General features: G+C 35.9%; 2 protein-coding genes across 6 annotated transcripts in view; one reads left to right on the top strand and one right to left on the bottom strand.

Annotated features, from left to right (window-relative positions):
• Positions 1–1,242: 1,242 nt before the first annotated feature.
• LOC18444635 (30S ribosomal protein S31) lies at positions 1,243–1,801 on the bottom strand. Its single transcript, XM_006854800.4, has one exon. It carries the CDS (start codon positions 1,683–1,685, stop codon positions 1,434–1,436), a length of 252 nt encoding a protein of 83 aa, XP_006854862.1. The 5' UTR covers positions 1,686–1,801; the 3' UTR covers positions 1,243–1,433.
• Positions 1,802–7,737: 5,936 nt separating this feature from the next.
• The window catches only part of SULA (NAD(P)-binding Rossmann-fold superfamily protein), a 39,778-nt gene continuing 30,552 nt past the window's right edge, over positions 7,738–16,963 (top strand). For 3 of the 5 annotated variants that reach the window (XM_020673827.2, XM_006854799.4, XM_020673826.2), the window contains exons 1-4: positions 7,739–7,894; positions 7,980–8,056; positions 8,181–8,237; positions 14,757–14,832. In XM_020673827.2, the coding sequence (XP_020529486.1) occupies positions 7,837–7,894; positions 7,980–8,056; positions 8,181–8,237; positions 14,757–14,832 (268 nt within the window). In that variant the 5' untranslated portion in view covers positions 7,739–7,836. Of the gene's footprint in view, positions 7,895–7,979; positions 8,057–8,180; positions 8,238–14,756; positions 14,833–16,963 lie in introns of all 5 variants that reach the window. The other 2 variants (XR_016040468.1, XM_088846342.1) reach the window with 1 other exon arrangement.

The following is a 16,963-nucleotide window of genomic DNA, read 5'->3' as shown; positions in this document are numbered from 1 at the left end:
TTTTTTAAATCTGTGGCTCAAACATAAAATTTTATGCCAAGGGTAGTGAAGGATGAACTACCCATGAGTTCTAAGGTCACCTGTAGGCTCACAGCATATTGCGATAGTTTTAAAAACTCTACTAGTACACATTCAGAACATAAATAGATTGATAATGGAAAGCACTTGAACCTCAGTTTTCATCTAAGTACGTGCATATTAAGCTGAAGCCTTCTTCTTGCGCCGTATCATATGGTACTCAAGATTTGTCCATTTCCAGCGGTCCTTATCGCAAATCAAATTCAACAGTTGAAAACCAGATCACGAAAATATGCATATGTGTGGGTGGCACTTTTCGCAAACTTGTGCCTTTGTTCATCAATAAGAACCATCCTTGGCTATTATGCCTAATAGAAGAATATCATCATCGCATTATCCTTAATCTAGTTGAGCATAAACTGTTCTCCCCAGAGATAATGATCATGATACAATTGATGTTGACCACAAAACTCTTCTTTTGTCTAATCCTTCCTCCATGATTCACATTCCTAAGGCATATTCTAGGCACCTACAAACTCCATGTCGTCTCGCCATTTTTTGATGGCTAACTCCATTTTAGCTCTCTGTAGGCCCAATTAACTAACTATGCTTACTATTGATCTAACAAATTGCTCCACCCAATGCTACAAAGCCAGGAGTTCTTGTAATTTTGCATGAATGCAATGTGAAATGAGGCAATTGGTGTAACAAGAACTGCCCGTGCATTGCATATACTCATATGTGAATCTTAACTAACTATGCTTACTATTGATCTAACAAATTGCTCCACCCAATGCCACAAAGCCAGGAGTTCTTGTAATTTTGCATGAATGCAATGTGAAATGAGGCAATTGGTGTAACAAGAACTGCCCGTGCATTGCATATACTCATATGTGAACCTTAAAAAAATGGTTTGACCAAATTATCCAGGCCTTGCATATTCTTGCACAAGGAATCTATCATTGCCCCGCAGAAAATGCTTATTATACCAAAAAAAAAAAGTTCCAAATGATCCCAAACAACGAAGATGGATCATCTGATACCTAATGATATTTTTTTACCAAACACATAAATGGATAATAATTCAAAGAAAAAAACAGATACTTCAGATTCATCTAATAGTGATGCAATTCCAGCAAAATCCAGGAATAAACCCTTAAATTATAAGTGGATTTATCTACTTAAGGTACCCACAGGATAGAGAGAGAGAGAGAGAGAGCACTCTATTCTGAATCCTTCTTCTTTTCCCAGTATCTCACACACACGAATCAATTCACGTTCTAAACCCACACAGTTCCATCTTCTAAGCAAACAAAGAAAAAGAACTAAAAGTTAACAACTATGGATTAATCAATGAGAACAAAAACCATTATATATAGATCACAGTATCATTCCAATAACCCTAGAGAGAGAGATTAGATGAGCTTGAAAGGGAGAGGCCAAGGGGTGGACCTGGGAACCTCGACCTTGTCTTTGATCCTCTCAATCATCTCCTTGCGCTTTGGCCTGGCGTTGCCATATGAACCCTTAAACCTCTTCCCCCTCTTTGTCTTCTTATCTCCACGCCCGCACACCACTGGCAAAGCGCCGCTCGTGCTCATGCTGCTCATGCGCTGGGTAGCAGCCACCACCGTGCCGCACCATCGCCTAGCCATCGCCATCGCCATCTCTCCGCCCCGTGCCCTCGCTTCACTACCCAGTTACGTAGCGTGTCCTCTCCCCGTCTCTCCCTCTCTAATGTCCGCCCATACGCTTCCGAGTTCCGCCGGAGCACATCCGCCATTCAGTCCCAAAATAGGGGTGGCAACGGGTCGGGTTGGGTCCGGATACGGGCCAACCAAAACCCAGACCCAGACACAAAAACGTATTATGAGACCCGGATCCAGACCCAACTCAAAAATATAAAGTAGAACCCAATTGGATTCAACCAAAATATCAAAATACATAGATATTTAATGATCTTTTGAGAGCTTCCCGTATCCATATGTGTAGACCCCAAAGAATCACCATTAAATTTGATACATACTTTTAAAAAAGTTATCACACGGGTGTGAGACTTGTCTTTGCTAAAAATCTGTGCCAAATTTAATAGTGATCTTTTGAAATTCTACACACATGCATGTGGTAGGGTCTCATTAGATCATTATTCTATTTAATATTCATGATGAGTTTTTAACAAAGTTGTACTTTAGTTGCCTATCTAATACAACCCATTTTTTTTTATTTGGGCATAGGATGGGTTAAGGGAAAATTAAAGGTCGTTACCCTTCTTTGACCAATTTAAATATATTTCATAAATATATAGACATTAATTATTTAAAGGGTGCAGCTTCTATAAGGCTACAGCCTTAAACAATCTCATTAAGGTGCACCTCCAAACTTTATCATAACATGTATTTTTTGTGGTAAAAATTCATATGATTGTTTGAAAAATCTATTTCCATAATTATAAAATTTTAAACTCTAAAAATGGTTAAAATCAAGTAGATCTATAAACATATGAAAGTCTTGAAAATAGACGATCTTGATAAGGTGTTGCAAGACGCACTATTTCTGGGACTCGAAATCTTTTTTTTTTCATATTCATACTTCTCGATATCGAGATGATCAATTAGAGGGTTCTTCAACATTAAAACAACATTTTCCCATGAATTTTTGTGGTGCGTCTGTAGTTTTACATTTTAAGGTTGCAACCTTATATAAACTTTTCCCTTACTTAAATATTATAACTAAAAAAATAGTTATATTTATTTAAATATTATATATTAAATATTTTTTAAATATCAATACTATTCATAATTGCATCTAGGTCAGGTCTACCTGGACCCACACCTAAATAGTCTTTGGGTCCAAGTTTTGGACCCAGAGTAGTTAAATATATATACTATCTATATATTTAAATATACTTCATAAATATATTAAATATATACATGGATCATATAAAGGGAAAATATTATATAAACCTATGCTCCAAACAATCGAATTAGAGCCTACCTCAAAATTTTCACTAGAAGAGGTTGTTTTGATGCCCAAATATCTTCAAATTTATCACCTCGACGTCAAGATGCATAGACTTGAGAAAAAAATGGATTTTAAGTTTTGGAAATAGTGCATCTTGTAACGGATTTTTGGACTATCAAATTTTAAGTTATTCAAGTTTTCATAGATCTGCTCGATCTACACTATTGTTGAAGTTTTAAATTTTATAATTAAACATGAAAATATATTTTAAGGCTAATTAAAGATTTTCAATATTGAAACCACATTTTTCGACACTATTTGAAGCCGAGCTCTAATTTGATTGTTTAGAGCTTCGACTCTATACAAACCACACCTTTATATAAATATTATATATTTATTTCAATATTATATAAATATTATTTATTAGATATTATTTAAATATCACACTCTCCGATGTTGGGGTTGGGGTCGAGTCCACGTCGGGTCTATATGGACCCAGACCTAAATGCCGAATAGTGCTCGGGTCTAAGATTTAGACCCAAACTGAATCAACAAAATCTAGGTTATTTTTTCTTGGTTTTTTACCAAGAATAATCTTTGAAACAACAAAGAAGAAGAAGGTTGAAGAAGTTAGTTTGATGCCGAATTCATCTTAGAACACTTAGAAACTCGAGGACGAGTTTTCTCCAACAAAAGGATACCGATGGAGGGAAAAATTATACTTATTTTTAATTTTTATTCAAACTTTAAATGATATATATTTTGATTTTAGTTTTAAGATTTAGTTCTAGGATTTTTTAGTTTTTAAGAATTTTAAGGACTTTTTAGATATTTTAATTAAAGTTAGGAAGCGTAGTTTGAAGTTATATTTAAGTTAAGACTATTTAGTCAAGAGTTAAAATTGTATGGACAAATATTATCCAAAATAATGCTTTTTCAATATAAATAAGGGTATGGATGTGCTGGAGAGTCATTCATGTATTCTTTTTAAGAAAATAAATATTTTATCTTATAAAAGAAGCCTAAGGATTGAGCCCTAGGTGGGAGAAAACCTCACGGTTCTCCAAAATTGTGTGCTTTTTGTTGATTTTTTTTTAGTTTCTTCAAATTCTCCTACATCACAGATCTAACCCCTCGGGTCCAATTTTTGGATCCATAGCTGTGCCCGAGTCGAGTCTACTTGTTGGGTTCAAAACCATTGCCACCCTTACCCTGAGGATGCGATCTCCTCTAGGGCCCAACTTTTATATATATATTAAAAAAACAAAATACAAATAAGGAGTGAAAAACAAAATACAGTTTGTTATATCCCTAAAATATGACATTCAAAACATAACATCCTAAGATTGAATAAGAAACTCACAATTTTTTGACAATCCCATCTAGGTGGTGTTTAGCAACTCAAATTTTGTAATTTTCCTTTTAAATTCTGAAATTTTCCTTTGGTTCCAAATAAGATCTCAAAATTTTAGATCAAACAAATATTACTAAGCATAGTACTAGGTATTTTCTCTTGTATACGTTGTAAATGTTTTTGGAGATGAATGAAAAGCTTGTGTGAATGTTCAATAATAATAATAATCTTATTAAGCATCTCTTTTGCCAATGATTGAAAAAACGGACCGGTGAGCCAAAAATCAGTTTGGATTAGTGAATCGGAGGTCCAAAATGTCGTTTTACTGTGCGGAAAAAACAATGAGCCGGTGAAAACCACGTGGAAAATATTGAACCAGCAAAAAACGCGTCCAAGTAGTCGCTTGACACTAGAGAATTGTCGTTATACTGTGCGGGGAACGTCGATTCCCTTCTAGACTCAGTCATTTTTCTAAATGTATGCATAATTGAAATGGGGTGACCGATTTTTGGATCGGACAGATTCCATGCCGACCCGGCGTTTTTTAAAAGCAGTGCTTTTGCCCAGAGTGTGTTCCTCACAACATGATGCTATACACTTTGTACAACATGCGGTTAGGATTGCCAATGGGTCCAGCCTGGCATGCGGGCTACAGTTTGAATGATAAGGCCCATGGGCCCACCTATTAGGCCCAAATAAATTTAAGGGAGTGCCCTGGTAACCCAGGTTGGGCCAGCAACAGCCCAAGACGGAACGGGCCCAAGAATATTTTTTGTATATATTAGTAAATTGTCGTATATGTACTAGTTTGTATTCAATTATATATTAATATGGAGTTTGATCGCTGCCCGACTCAAACTTCGGTTGAACTTTTAAGGGGAAGAGATGAACCCACTAATATCTCAGGTATTGATGGTAGTGCCGTTAGACCGTAAATCGTATAGCTCATGGTTTTCTATAACTACTGAAAATTCTTAAGTTTTTCTATATTTGTCTCTCCATGACCATGAAACCCTACTTATCGAACGATAGGAATAAGACATCATCTAATGTTCGACTTTCCTCTTGAAATCTACGAGAAGGTGACCCTCTTTTAATGGGACGTAGGTAGTTATCTTCTATCTGTTGGAAAAAAGATCTTATCTATCTAAAAAACCTTTTAGTGATAAACACTACAACATACGTTATATTTTTAATATACATATTAATTATATTCAAAGATAATGTGAGGCCCCATGGCCACCCACACATACCAACAACTTCTTTAGGTCAGGCAGACTGTTGGCTGCGATACTAGAAATTCTGGTTGGACCTAAGCCCATCCCACCCACATGGGCGGCCCAAGCTTGTGATGCAAATAGAACAAATTGCAAAAGAAAAAAGGCACCGATGGGTGGATTGAAATGGGTGGGAGATGGGAGCTTACACCGCAAACTCCAATTGCTACATCTAGTTCAAATTAGGAAACACAGATATAAAACCCCAAAACTTAACCTCACCCTTAAATCACAGGCTATTTATTTGAATAAACCAAACTCTAATCTAAATAGGAAAAGAGCCTGGGAATAATTGGTTAGCACTTAATGATTTACGATGCTATGTACTAAGCTCAATTTCTACCAAGGATAGAGCCCTCTCCCCACTTACTTACCCAACCAAAAAAAAAAAACTTTAATTTAAACACAATATGAAATTTTTATTATAATTTCTAAACCATAGTCATGAATAGAAAAAAAAACAATTTGGTGTTTGACTCAAAAAATGAAACAATTTGGTTCTTGACTAAATTGAAACCACCCCCAAATTCATGATATGAACTTCCCAAACCATTTTGGAGCTTTTAGAGGCGGACACAGTTTCTATGTGGCTAGCCTGCATATTGTAGAAATGCGGGTTTGGCAATAAATATATTTTCTAAATATAATTTGATCCTAATTTTTAGAGAATATATAATTTTTAACATGGAGATCATGAATATGAAAAAAATAATATTTTGAAAACTAGAAATAATAATTAGATCAAGAAAACATTTGCACCGTTAGTTATAATTATTTTTAGATGGATGACCTATTTGCATCCATCTTTAATATGGACACTTTATTCTTCTGGACCGCATATTGTAGAAATGCAGTCCAGCCCGTATGAAACAATTTTCCTTTAGAAGCACTTTTTTACAATACGAGTTACTAAATTGGCAAAGCTAATTTGGATCGAGATCCAAACCTAAACCCAAAACATGATATGGGATCCAAACCTAGACCCAAATTCATCGGGCCTAGGCCCAGACTCGAAAATATAGTGTGGGATTGAGATTCAGACCTAGACTTGAACCCAACCCAAAAATGAAATTTTTTTATGTATTAATTATATTTAAATATATTACATAAATTGGGACCCAAAAAATATTAATACATCAGCACAGGCCCAACTAGATCCGAACCCGAACCCGAATCCGAATAATGTTATTGGACCCAGACTTGGCCCACTGTATCCAATTTTTGAAACCATATCCGAAACCAAATTGGGCCTATCCCTCGGGTTCGGGATGGGGTTTGGATCCATTGCCACCCCTAATGTTCCCCATGCTTTGGTAAAATAGGTACCATATTTTGGAGGATACTAATGGCAATGTAGGACTTTTGAACAATGTTATCCAATTCGCTTTGATTGGGCCGAAGCTTTCGGATTTTAGGCATAAACCGAAGCGTAACGAAGACTGGTGTTGTCGCTTCGATCAGATTTAGGTTGCTTTTGTCAGATTCAGGTATGCTTCAGATCTGCTTCGGTCAACAAAGAAATAGCTACAAAAAAGTATTTTTTTATTTTTTATTTTTAAAATTTTCTACCATTTATATATATTTTATATATAAATATCTAATTTATTTACATTAAATTTTAAAAAAGTCTAAAGCCTTCCTCCGGATCAGCTAAAACACAAAATTGTTTTATTTTTCTAGCAAATCGAAAAGGACCCCGAAGCGAATCGGACAACATTGCTTTTGAAGAAATAGTAGGACTTTTGAAGGCAAAGTTACCTACGTGCAGTGAATCAAGGAAGAGGTATTGACAAGCACCACATAGAGGGCTAAAGCTGTCAAAATGTGCTCCGGTATCCTAGTTTCAGATGTGTTTTGGTAGAAAGAAAGAAAAATTGAAGAGATGTTCTCTATTAAACTAAAATTTGAGAAACCATGCTAGTTATTGTGAAGGTTCTCTGAGTTAAGGGCTTTATTATAATTCTTTAAGTATAATCGGGAAAACAAAAACAAAAAGAGAAAAGTTGAAAAAAAATTTCCTCTAATGAAAGAGCCCAAAATATCCTATGATCCATGGTGTTATAAATGTGCATGCATCTGCATCACCGTCCAAACCTTTTTCTGTCCAAGGTGATGGCTGATGACCCTCGTGACCACATATCTCAGTAATCATGCGGTTCATAGTACGATTGCCCGTGTGTTTGTCACTTTGTCCTCTCCGCAGTAAACCAGAAAAAAGTCGTTTGAATGCTGTGGCTCACAGAGCTTGCACAACAAACAGATACGTCTCCGGCTTCCAAACCAGGTATCTAACATCATCTCTTCACAGCTAACCACACTATTCTCTTTCTCTCTCTAGAACTACCATTATCTCTCTCTCTCTAATCTAGACATGGAGCTCTGCAAGATATCCCCACATTGGACGAAGACCAGTCCCTCTCTCTTTCATCTCCGTCGACCCAGATTGGTGAGTTCCATACTCTCTCTATGAGTAAACATACCAAATCACATTGGGAAGCTCTCTCTCTCTCTCTCTCTCTCTCTCTTCATTGAATTGATTGTTTTGGTTCTGGGTGTCTTGAATTTCACAGATCAAGGAAGAAAAGAGGTGTCGCATTTTCTGTGTGGACAATAACCAGTCCTTAAAGGTGCTTTTCTCTTGAGTTTAGACTGATTATACCTAACTTTCATTGCTGTATGAGTTTGGATGGCTCCCTGGTTCTTTTGCTCTCTTTTGTAGGGAATTAATCCTAGTAGATTATTCAATGGGATATTGAGAAACGCCTTTTTCTCTAATTTTATAATGCACAGATGGGACTTAATCTAACAAGATTATTAAATGGGATATTTTGAAATGCTTTTTCTCGAATTTTATAATGCACAGAGGACTATTGATGGTTTATTCGATGCTTCTGTTGTGATGAGCTCTTATGCATACATGTGCTGACAACACGATGTAACATTATGCAGTTATTATGTTGCTGAATTGCGTTCCTTTTATTGAATTGGAGTCGCTAGTCATGTACGCTATCACATTTGGATTATATTTTAGTTATCTAGGGCAGTGTTTAGAAGATTGCGTTGGCCAATGGACTCCAGCCCTTGGTATAGGCGAGTTACTTGGCCGAGTCCTGTATTTTTAAAAATGATAAAAATCATCATCATCCTTTCTCCTAACTTATGTGGTTGGCTACATGAATTTTGGTCCACCATTTTGCTATGTCAAGGGCCATACCCTCATTGAGGCTATCAGTTGCCATATCTTTTCTATCTACTTCCAACCATACCTTTTCGGGCTTACCTCTTTCCTTTTCTGAGCCTTTGATTTGAACTACCTCCCAACAAGAACATACCCTTTTGGGCCAACCCTTTTCCTTTTATGAGCCTTTGATTTGAACTACCTCCCAACAAATGTTGTACTGGGTCTGCACTACACATGGCCAGCCTACCTAAGTCTACTGTCACTCATCTTATCACCTATTGCAGCCATACTTAAGTTCTTCCGAATGTATTCATTTCAAATTTTATCCCTCCTTGTCTTAGTTTGGTTAATTTTAAAACCTTTAGATTCTAGGCATCCCTCAAAAGTTCCAACTTTGTGTTGATGCTGCTTCGGGTCTTATCTATCAAAACTATGTTGTCTGCGAACAACATACACCACAGTACCTCATCTTGTAAGTGTTCAGTTAAGTCGTCCATAACCTAGACAAAGGTATATGGGCTCAACGTTCACCCCAAATGTAGACCTATTATCGTAAAAACTTCACTCGTCTCTCCACTAGTTGTTAGCACACTAATTAGCGCTCCCTCGTATACATCTCTCACCAAGTTGATATAGTATTTGGAGACTTCTTTCTTTCTAACACCCACCAAAGGTACTTCATCATGAGCTTTCTTTAGATCAATAAAAACCATGTGGAAGTCTTTTCGTTTTGCCTTAAACTTCTCAATCAGTTGCCTAAGTAGGAAAATAGCTTCCATTGTTGACTTGCTTGGCATAAAACTGAATTAATTTTCTGATACACTTATTTCATGCCTTAGTCATTGCTCAATCACTATCTCTCACAGCTTTATGGTATGGCTCATAAGTTTGATCCCTCGATAGTTCGCATAATTTTGTACGTCTCATTTGTTCTTGTAAATAGGTACCATAGTACTTTTCCTCCATTCATTTGATATGTTTTTTATTCTCAACACCTTGTTGAACAATTTAGTTAGCTAGTCAATGTTGATCTCACCCATGCACTTCCAAACCTTTATCGAGATACTACCTGGTCTTAAAGCCTTTCCTATTTTCATCATCTTCAAAGCTTCTTTCACTTCCGATATCCTAATCTTGCAAATATATCTATAACTTATGATCTCATTTATGTCAATGGTTCCTTTAACCGCTATGTTTCATTGTGTTCGTCATTTAATAATTTTTAAAAATCAACTCTTTACCTTCCGTTGACATCTTTATCCTTCACCAAGACCTTTTGCTCCTCACTTTTAGTGTATCTAATATGGTATCGATCCCTACACTTTTTTTCTCTTATTTTTGCTAATTTGAAGACATATTTTTTACCTTTTCTTCTCAGTTTACTATATTGATTTTCATATGCTTTAAGTTTAGCCTTACTATTTCTTTAGCCTTTTTCATAGTAATTTTATATTTTTCTAAGTTTTGATCATTTTTATTACATTGCCAAGTTTTATAAAATGATTGTTTTTCGCTAATGGCCTTCTGAACCTCATCATTCTACTACAAGTTTTCTTATTGACATTTCTTTTCCCTCTAGTTTCTCTTAAACTTCTTTTGCTACTTTCTTAATACAGTCAGTCATATCATTCCACATAACATTGACCTCATTTTTTTTTTTTTTTTTTTGAAACATGCACATCGACCTAATGTTCAAGGTTTCATTTTCCTTTTTTAACTAATTATTCCTAAATAAGTCTATTTTCTCATGTTTTAAATTCCTCCACTTAGTTCATGGACACTTATTAATTTCAACCCTTATCTTCCATCTTTTTATATGGATGTCCATAACCACGAGCCTATGTTACGTTGTCAAACTCTCTCTTGGGATAACCTTACAGTCTTTACATGATGGTTGATCTACTTCTTTAACTAGGGAGAAGTCTATCTGGCTTTTATATGATCCACTTTTACACGTTGTTAAATGTTCATCTTACTTTTCAAAGTAAGTGTTTGCCATTGCTAGGTTGTAGGCCATAACAAAATTTAGAATAACCTCATCCACTCATTTCTTTCACCAAACCCATATCCCCCATATATCTCTTTATATCCTCTATTATCCTTCCCTACATGACCATTTAAATCCCCTTTTAAACAAATGCTTCTCCATTTGGTATGTCTTGGACTAGTCTATCCATTTCCTTCCAGAATTGTCTCTTAATTGTATCCTCTATTCCTACTTGTGGTGCATAAGCACTAATTATGTCAATTATCACCTCCCTTAGTATAAGTTTAATTAATAAGAGCCTATGACCTACTCTCTCAACATTAAGTACTCTATCTTTTGAATCTTTGTCTACTATTATACCTACACCATTTCTATTATCATCCTTTTCTATGTACTAAAGTTTATATACCCATCTATTTTCTTAGCTTTCTTTCCTTTCTACTTAGTTTCCTGTAGACAAGGTGTGTTGACTCACATTTATTTAATTGTATTCATTAACTCCATACTCTTACCTGTAAGAGTTCCTATATTTCATGTGGCTAGATGAAACGTATTATCTTGGAATAGTTTCTTTACCTGTGCTTGTCCAGAGTGTGTTGCATAAATACTTGCCTATTTTTCATCGCAACTAGGCGACTTTGTGGCACGTTGTGTATGGGGAACGCTCTAGCTAACCCTTGCGTATTTCTCATTGTGTTTGGGTTCCGATATAGCACTTGCTTACGGCGAATGCCCTGGTATAAACAGATAACGTAGATTCAAGATTCATGAAAATTTTAGCATTATTTTACGTTGGCTGACTACCTAACACAATCCACCTCTTTTACCTGGGTATGGGATGGGTTAAGGGAAAGTTTAAGGTCTTCACCCTACTTAGACCATTTAAGAATAATAAAAATATGAAACAAATAAAATAAAGGCATTAAGTAAAATAAAAGAAAAAGCAACCTTAAAAAGTCCAATACTTTAAAAAATAATATAAAAAATGGACTTCAAAAAAATTGATTAATGGTTGGGCACATTTCGAAAAGGGAAAATATCTCCATATCCCCTATTTTTAGGTGTCATTTCGTGATAAACCCAAGGTTTCAAAAGATATCTTCTAACCCCTTGGCCACTTTAAACCTATTTTTTAACCTAAACAAATATGAGAAAGACATGCTTTGTCTAAACCCAATCCTTTCTCTCTCTTCACTTATATACCCCAAACTTCTCTCTTTCTCTCTTTTTCTGTGTCTCTCACTCTTTCCCACCTCCCGTGTTTCTCTAAACACCTCTCTCTCCTCCTGATAACCTCTCACCTCTATGGAGCCCTTCTCTCTCTCTAGAAGAGGCCATGGTCATAGCCGAAACCCATGCAAATGCCAAAAACTGGTGAACCCTAACATCCAAAGACTAGGAAACCCTAATTTTTCCATCATCCATTCTAGCATTTCCTTCCACACCAGCAAACCCTGCCCCTCGAAGATCTGTGAGAAAACTCGTGTTCAATCCAGAACATTCTGCCATACAATGCACAGTGAATTATGTTGCTTCATTTGACAGGTCCAAACCTTCTAAAAATGGAAAAAGAACTGGTACTAGAAAGGGAGAGGCTGTTCAAGAGAAAAAAGGTTTGGTTGACAATGGTGAAAATAGCGAAAAATCCCGCATTCAAAAAAACAATGGGGAAAGATCGTTTGAACTTTTGTTGTCTCCAATCTCTCCAGATATATCTGGATGTAGGAAGAGAAAGAGGTTGTTTGCTGAACCAGAAGCTTCTGCAATTTTTGGCAAGGGAAATGGTGTGCCGAGCACAAATGGTGGACAATCGGTTTCCAGAAAAGGACTATCAGGGCATTCAGATGAGGAAGATGGGAGCTTAGGGCAAAATGTTGCCACAAATAATGGAAAATTGAAGAAGGATTTTGCGAAATATGGGAAGTTGGGTAAAGTTTCTGATGATCTTGTAGTGTTGAGAAACACAAGGTCTAGCCAAAATTAAAGGAAAAACAAGAAAAATGAACAAAATTCGTTGAAATCCAGTGGCCATAGAGTTGAGAAAACGGGAAACTTGGGGCTTAAAAAGAAAAAGAGTGTTTTATAAGAAGATTGTCTATGATGGTGCTGAATTCTCAGTTGGTGATGATGTCTATGTGAAGAGGAGAGATAATGCAAGCTCTGATGGTGAGGATCTAGAGGTTGAGGAATGTAGGGCTTGTTTCAGGTCAGGGACAGCTGTGATGATTGAGTGTGATGAATGTTTAGGGGGTTTTCATCTCAGGTGTCTAAAGCCTCCATTGAAGGAGGTACTCGAAGGGGATTGGTTTTGTGGGTTTTGTGAAGCTCGCAAAAATGAGGGGAGAGAGATGGGAAACGTGAAGAGAGATGCTGGAGAGAGAGTAAGGGGAGAGAGATAGGAAAGACTGAAAGAGAGAAGGGGTACGGGGAGAGAGAAAGAGAGAAGTTTGGGAGGATGACTTTTAGAAAAGGCATGTATTTTTAGATTTGTTTGGCCTAAAAAAACACGTTTGAATTAGCTCAGGGGGTTAGAAAAAATAAAATTTACAATTTTTATGCCCCAAGATATCTTGTAAAACCTTGGGTCTATTGTGAAATGAAACCTAAAAATAGGGTGTATGGAGATATTTTCCCTTTCAAAAATTTCATAAAAAGGAAAAATATAAAAATAACGATCACGGCAAAAAAACACTCACATCAATGCCAAAAATATCCAAATTATATACAAAAAACTTATACAACATACCCATATTTTCTACAATTTTTTGGATTTTTTATTTGAAATTTTTTATGTACCCCGAGTACATTTTTATGGACCCCATGTTGTAGATATAGGGTGTTAAAAATGGAGTTGCTGGTCTTGTGGGTTTTTATATTTGGATTATGATCCATTTATTTAGGGTTCATTTTTCTTCGTATTCTGTTTGCTATCAATTCACTAGTTGTCCATGCTTTAGGGTGGTACTTCTAAGGCCATCATTCTCCGATCCAATATGTGTAGCTTAACCCCTTATGATCTTTGCAATACTTATGTCTTGAAGTGGTATTCCTTTTTCTATTTTCCAATATTCACATTCATTCTTAAGTCCCCGATTGTGCAAGCCACTTTTGTGTTTCCTATTGTCTTTGTTGATATAAATGATTAAATTACATTGGAAATGATTAAAACAGATCCAAAATGAGGAATATGGAGGCACCAGGACAGAGCATCCCATACCTTGTTATATTCCAGTTTGATATATTGACTATTGGTTACTGTTGCTATATAAATGATGTAGGATTGAGGTGAATACTGGATGAATTCAAGATCTCCACAAAAGAACCCGTAGAACTCCATGCATTGTCCCATACACCTTTTATCCATATGGTATTTTTTTGGTTTTAATTAAGTTCTCCCGAATCATACATCGTCATGAGAATATGCCGCTCATCAAATATTTATACTGATTATATGCCTTATGACAATGCCATTGCAGTATTGATTAAAAGAAAAGGGAAAAAAAAGACAATGCAATTATATTTTGATTTTCATACATGATTCATAATCACCGTTCCTAAGAGACCATGTTCTTTTCTTGATTAATTGCCATCCCTGGGAGGTGTTTGGAGTATCATTCTGTATTGGTTTATTAACTGTGAAACTCAATGTTTTTTTAGCTTTATGTCATACCTTAAGTTTCAAAGGAGTTCTCAGCAGTGCCTATATATGCTCATGCTGCTCCAGAGTCTTCTTCACATTCCGTTTCATGAATGAATTGTATGGAAACAAATTCCTTCATTTTCTTGGTTTTTGGTCTGTTTTTTTGTTTCAGTCACAGTTTGGATGCTTATTTCTTTCTTCAAGAATTTTGCACAGGTTAATTTAGTAAAAATTCCTTTCTTTGAATATTTTCCACAACTGTAGTTTATTTATTTGATATATAATTGTATGCCCATATGCTTTCTTGAAATATAATGTGTTCTTCATTTTTCCTGCAGTCAGAGCAGTTAATTGTTTCAATAACTGGAGCTACAGGTTTCATTGGTCGAAGATTGGTCCAAAGGCTTCTTGCAGGTAACCTTGTTATGTTGTTGACAGAATATTTTGATTATGTGGCATATAATTTGAATAACATGGATACAAGTTTTTGGAAATATATTTTTGAAATGGAGTTGATGTGTATTCCTGCATTTTCATTTCATATTGAATCTTCCTTTGGCTTTATAATCTACATAAAAAATAATATGTTGTGGATTGGTTACATTGTCTTTTATTCAATATCTTGGGTCGATAATCCATGAGAATGGAGGATTGAGGAGGATTGAGGAAGATTTCGCTCATAGAATCAGAAATGGGTGGAAAGAGTAGAGATGTGCTTATGGAGTCTTATGTGATCGTCGCATACTAATGAAACTGATGGGGTAGTTCTATAGGATGTTTGTAAGACCAGCCATGCTTTATAGGGCAAATGTTGGATGGTCAAGAAACAACATATCCATAAGATAAGTGTAGCAGCTAAGATGAGGATGTTGAAATGGATTAGTGGCAAGATAAGAACCATAATAAATACATCCAAGAAACTTAGGGGTAGCTCCAATAGGCGATAAGATGAGAGAAAGTATACTTAAGTGGGCTAGTGCTGGCCTAGAACGACACCGGTTAGGAGAGGTGATTTGGTTTAAGTGGATGGCTCTAAAAGTGTAAAGGTAAGGCCGAAAAGGACAAGGTTGGAAGTAATGAGAAGATATGTGGTGCCTTATAGTTTGACTGAGGATATAACCCTTCATAGACTGGAATGGTGGAACAATGTTCGTGTAGCCAATCTCAAATAGTTGGGATAAAGGTCGGATGGTGATGATTGCATTGTCTTTTATTTGCAAACTTTGGACTGTTGGAGATTCTTACACTTTATATTTTTAGGTTTTCTTCTTTCTCGATGTGCTCCGACCATCATCAACCTAGACCAATGTTGTTTGATATACTACTGTTGATGGATGGTTAACGTTTCTCAAGTATGCAATTCACATGACACTTGAATGGAGCTTCAATCTGATTACAGAAATAGAGATGTTTAGTCACTAAGAAACTACATTGCTAATATTCATCATGGCCATTGGACCTGTTGTTGTTACAAGCACTAAGATATGTGAATCTGTGTTTGGCTCAAATTCAAAGAATCCGGCTCACATACCTATGTTTTTGTCAAGTCTAGCATGACATGTCACCACATCCATAGAAAGCATACATGTCTATACACATTTATATATAAAGTTAGATTTGTGACTGTTTTGGCATTATTTTTAGAAGTATCTACTAATACTAGTTTTTGACTTTTTAGTAATAAAAAATTACTATAAGAAATAAAACATATGGGTCCAAATAAAAAATATCGTGCCTGAATTTTAAGACGTACCCCCACATGCGCCGTACAAAATAAAGACACATCTTAAATCAGACATGAATTTCGTACAAAATGGGCACAGGTGTCATGTAAGTCCCAACTATGGACTCACATGTCAATGTTGCAGACACGGCATGTCTGCGAATCCATAAAATGAATATTGCAGACACACATGTTGACAAGGATATCCCGAGTTCGTATGTGCATCTGTCATGTCGATAGATGTGTCCAGTGATTGGCATGTTGGATCTCCTAAATGCAAGTGACACTCTTGTCGTTGTTACAGAGGTTGTTGCTTTGACATGCACAGATCACTTTTTGTTGTTTATAGTTAATACGGTGACTAGTCCATGAGTCATGTACCAGAGCGCATGTATATCTAAGTATTGTGTGTTAGGGAGGTCAACCATTTGGTGATTTCGACAGAGACCATCACTATATATGTACATCAACACGTTAATTAATGATTTTCTCCTTGATAAGTTGCAAATTGATTATAAGCTAAAGCAAAAGGATACTAAAGCTAATACAAAATTACATCAATATAAAATTGAAACAACAAGCTCAATAATAGGGATAAGGTCCTACATATAATGCTTATTTTTGGGCAGTCCTCTTACGTGGCAGTCGGCCACTCAAGAGGGCTAATTTTTTATTTTTTTTGAAACTGTAACTGTCAAGAGGGCTTAAATTTTACCCATGTGATGCGATTTAGAGGGTGGGCATCTTGGAATACTAAGGTTCCCACATATGGTGAGAGTGTTTATTATTATTATTATTATTATTATTATTATTATTATTATT

Source organism: Amborella trichopoda, chromosome 9 (assembly GCF_054954075.1).
Source record: "Amborella trichopoda isolate Santa Cruz 75 chromosome 9, AtrichopodaSantaCruz75HAP2 v2.0, whole genome shotgun sequence".
Lineage (NCBI taxonomy): Eukaryota > Viridiplantae > Streptophyta > Magnoliopsida > Amborellales > Amborellaceae > Amborella > Amborella trichopoda.
This window is presented reverse-complemented; position numbering and strand designations above follow the sequence as displayed.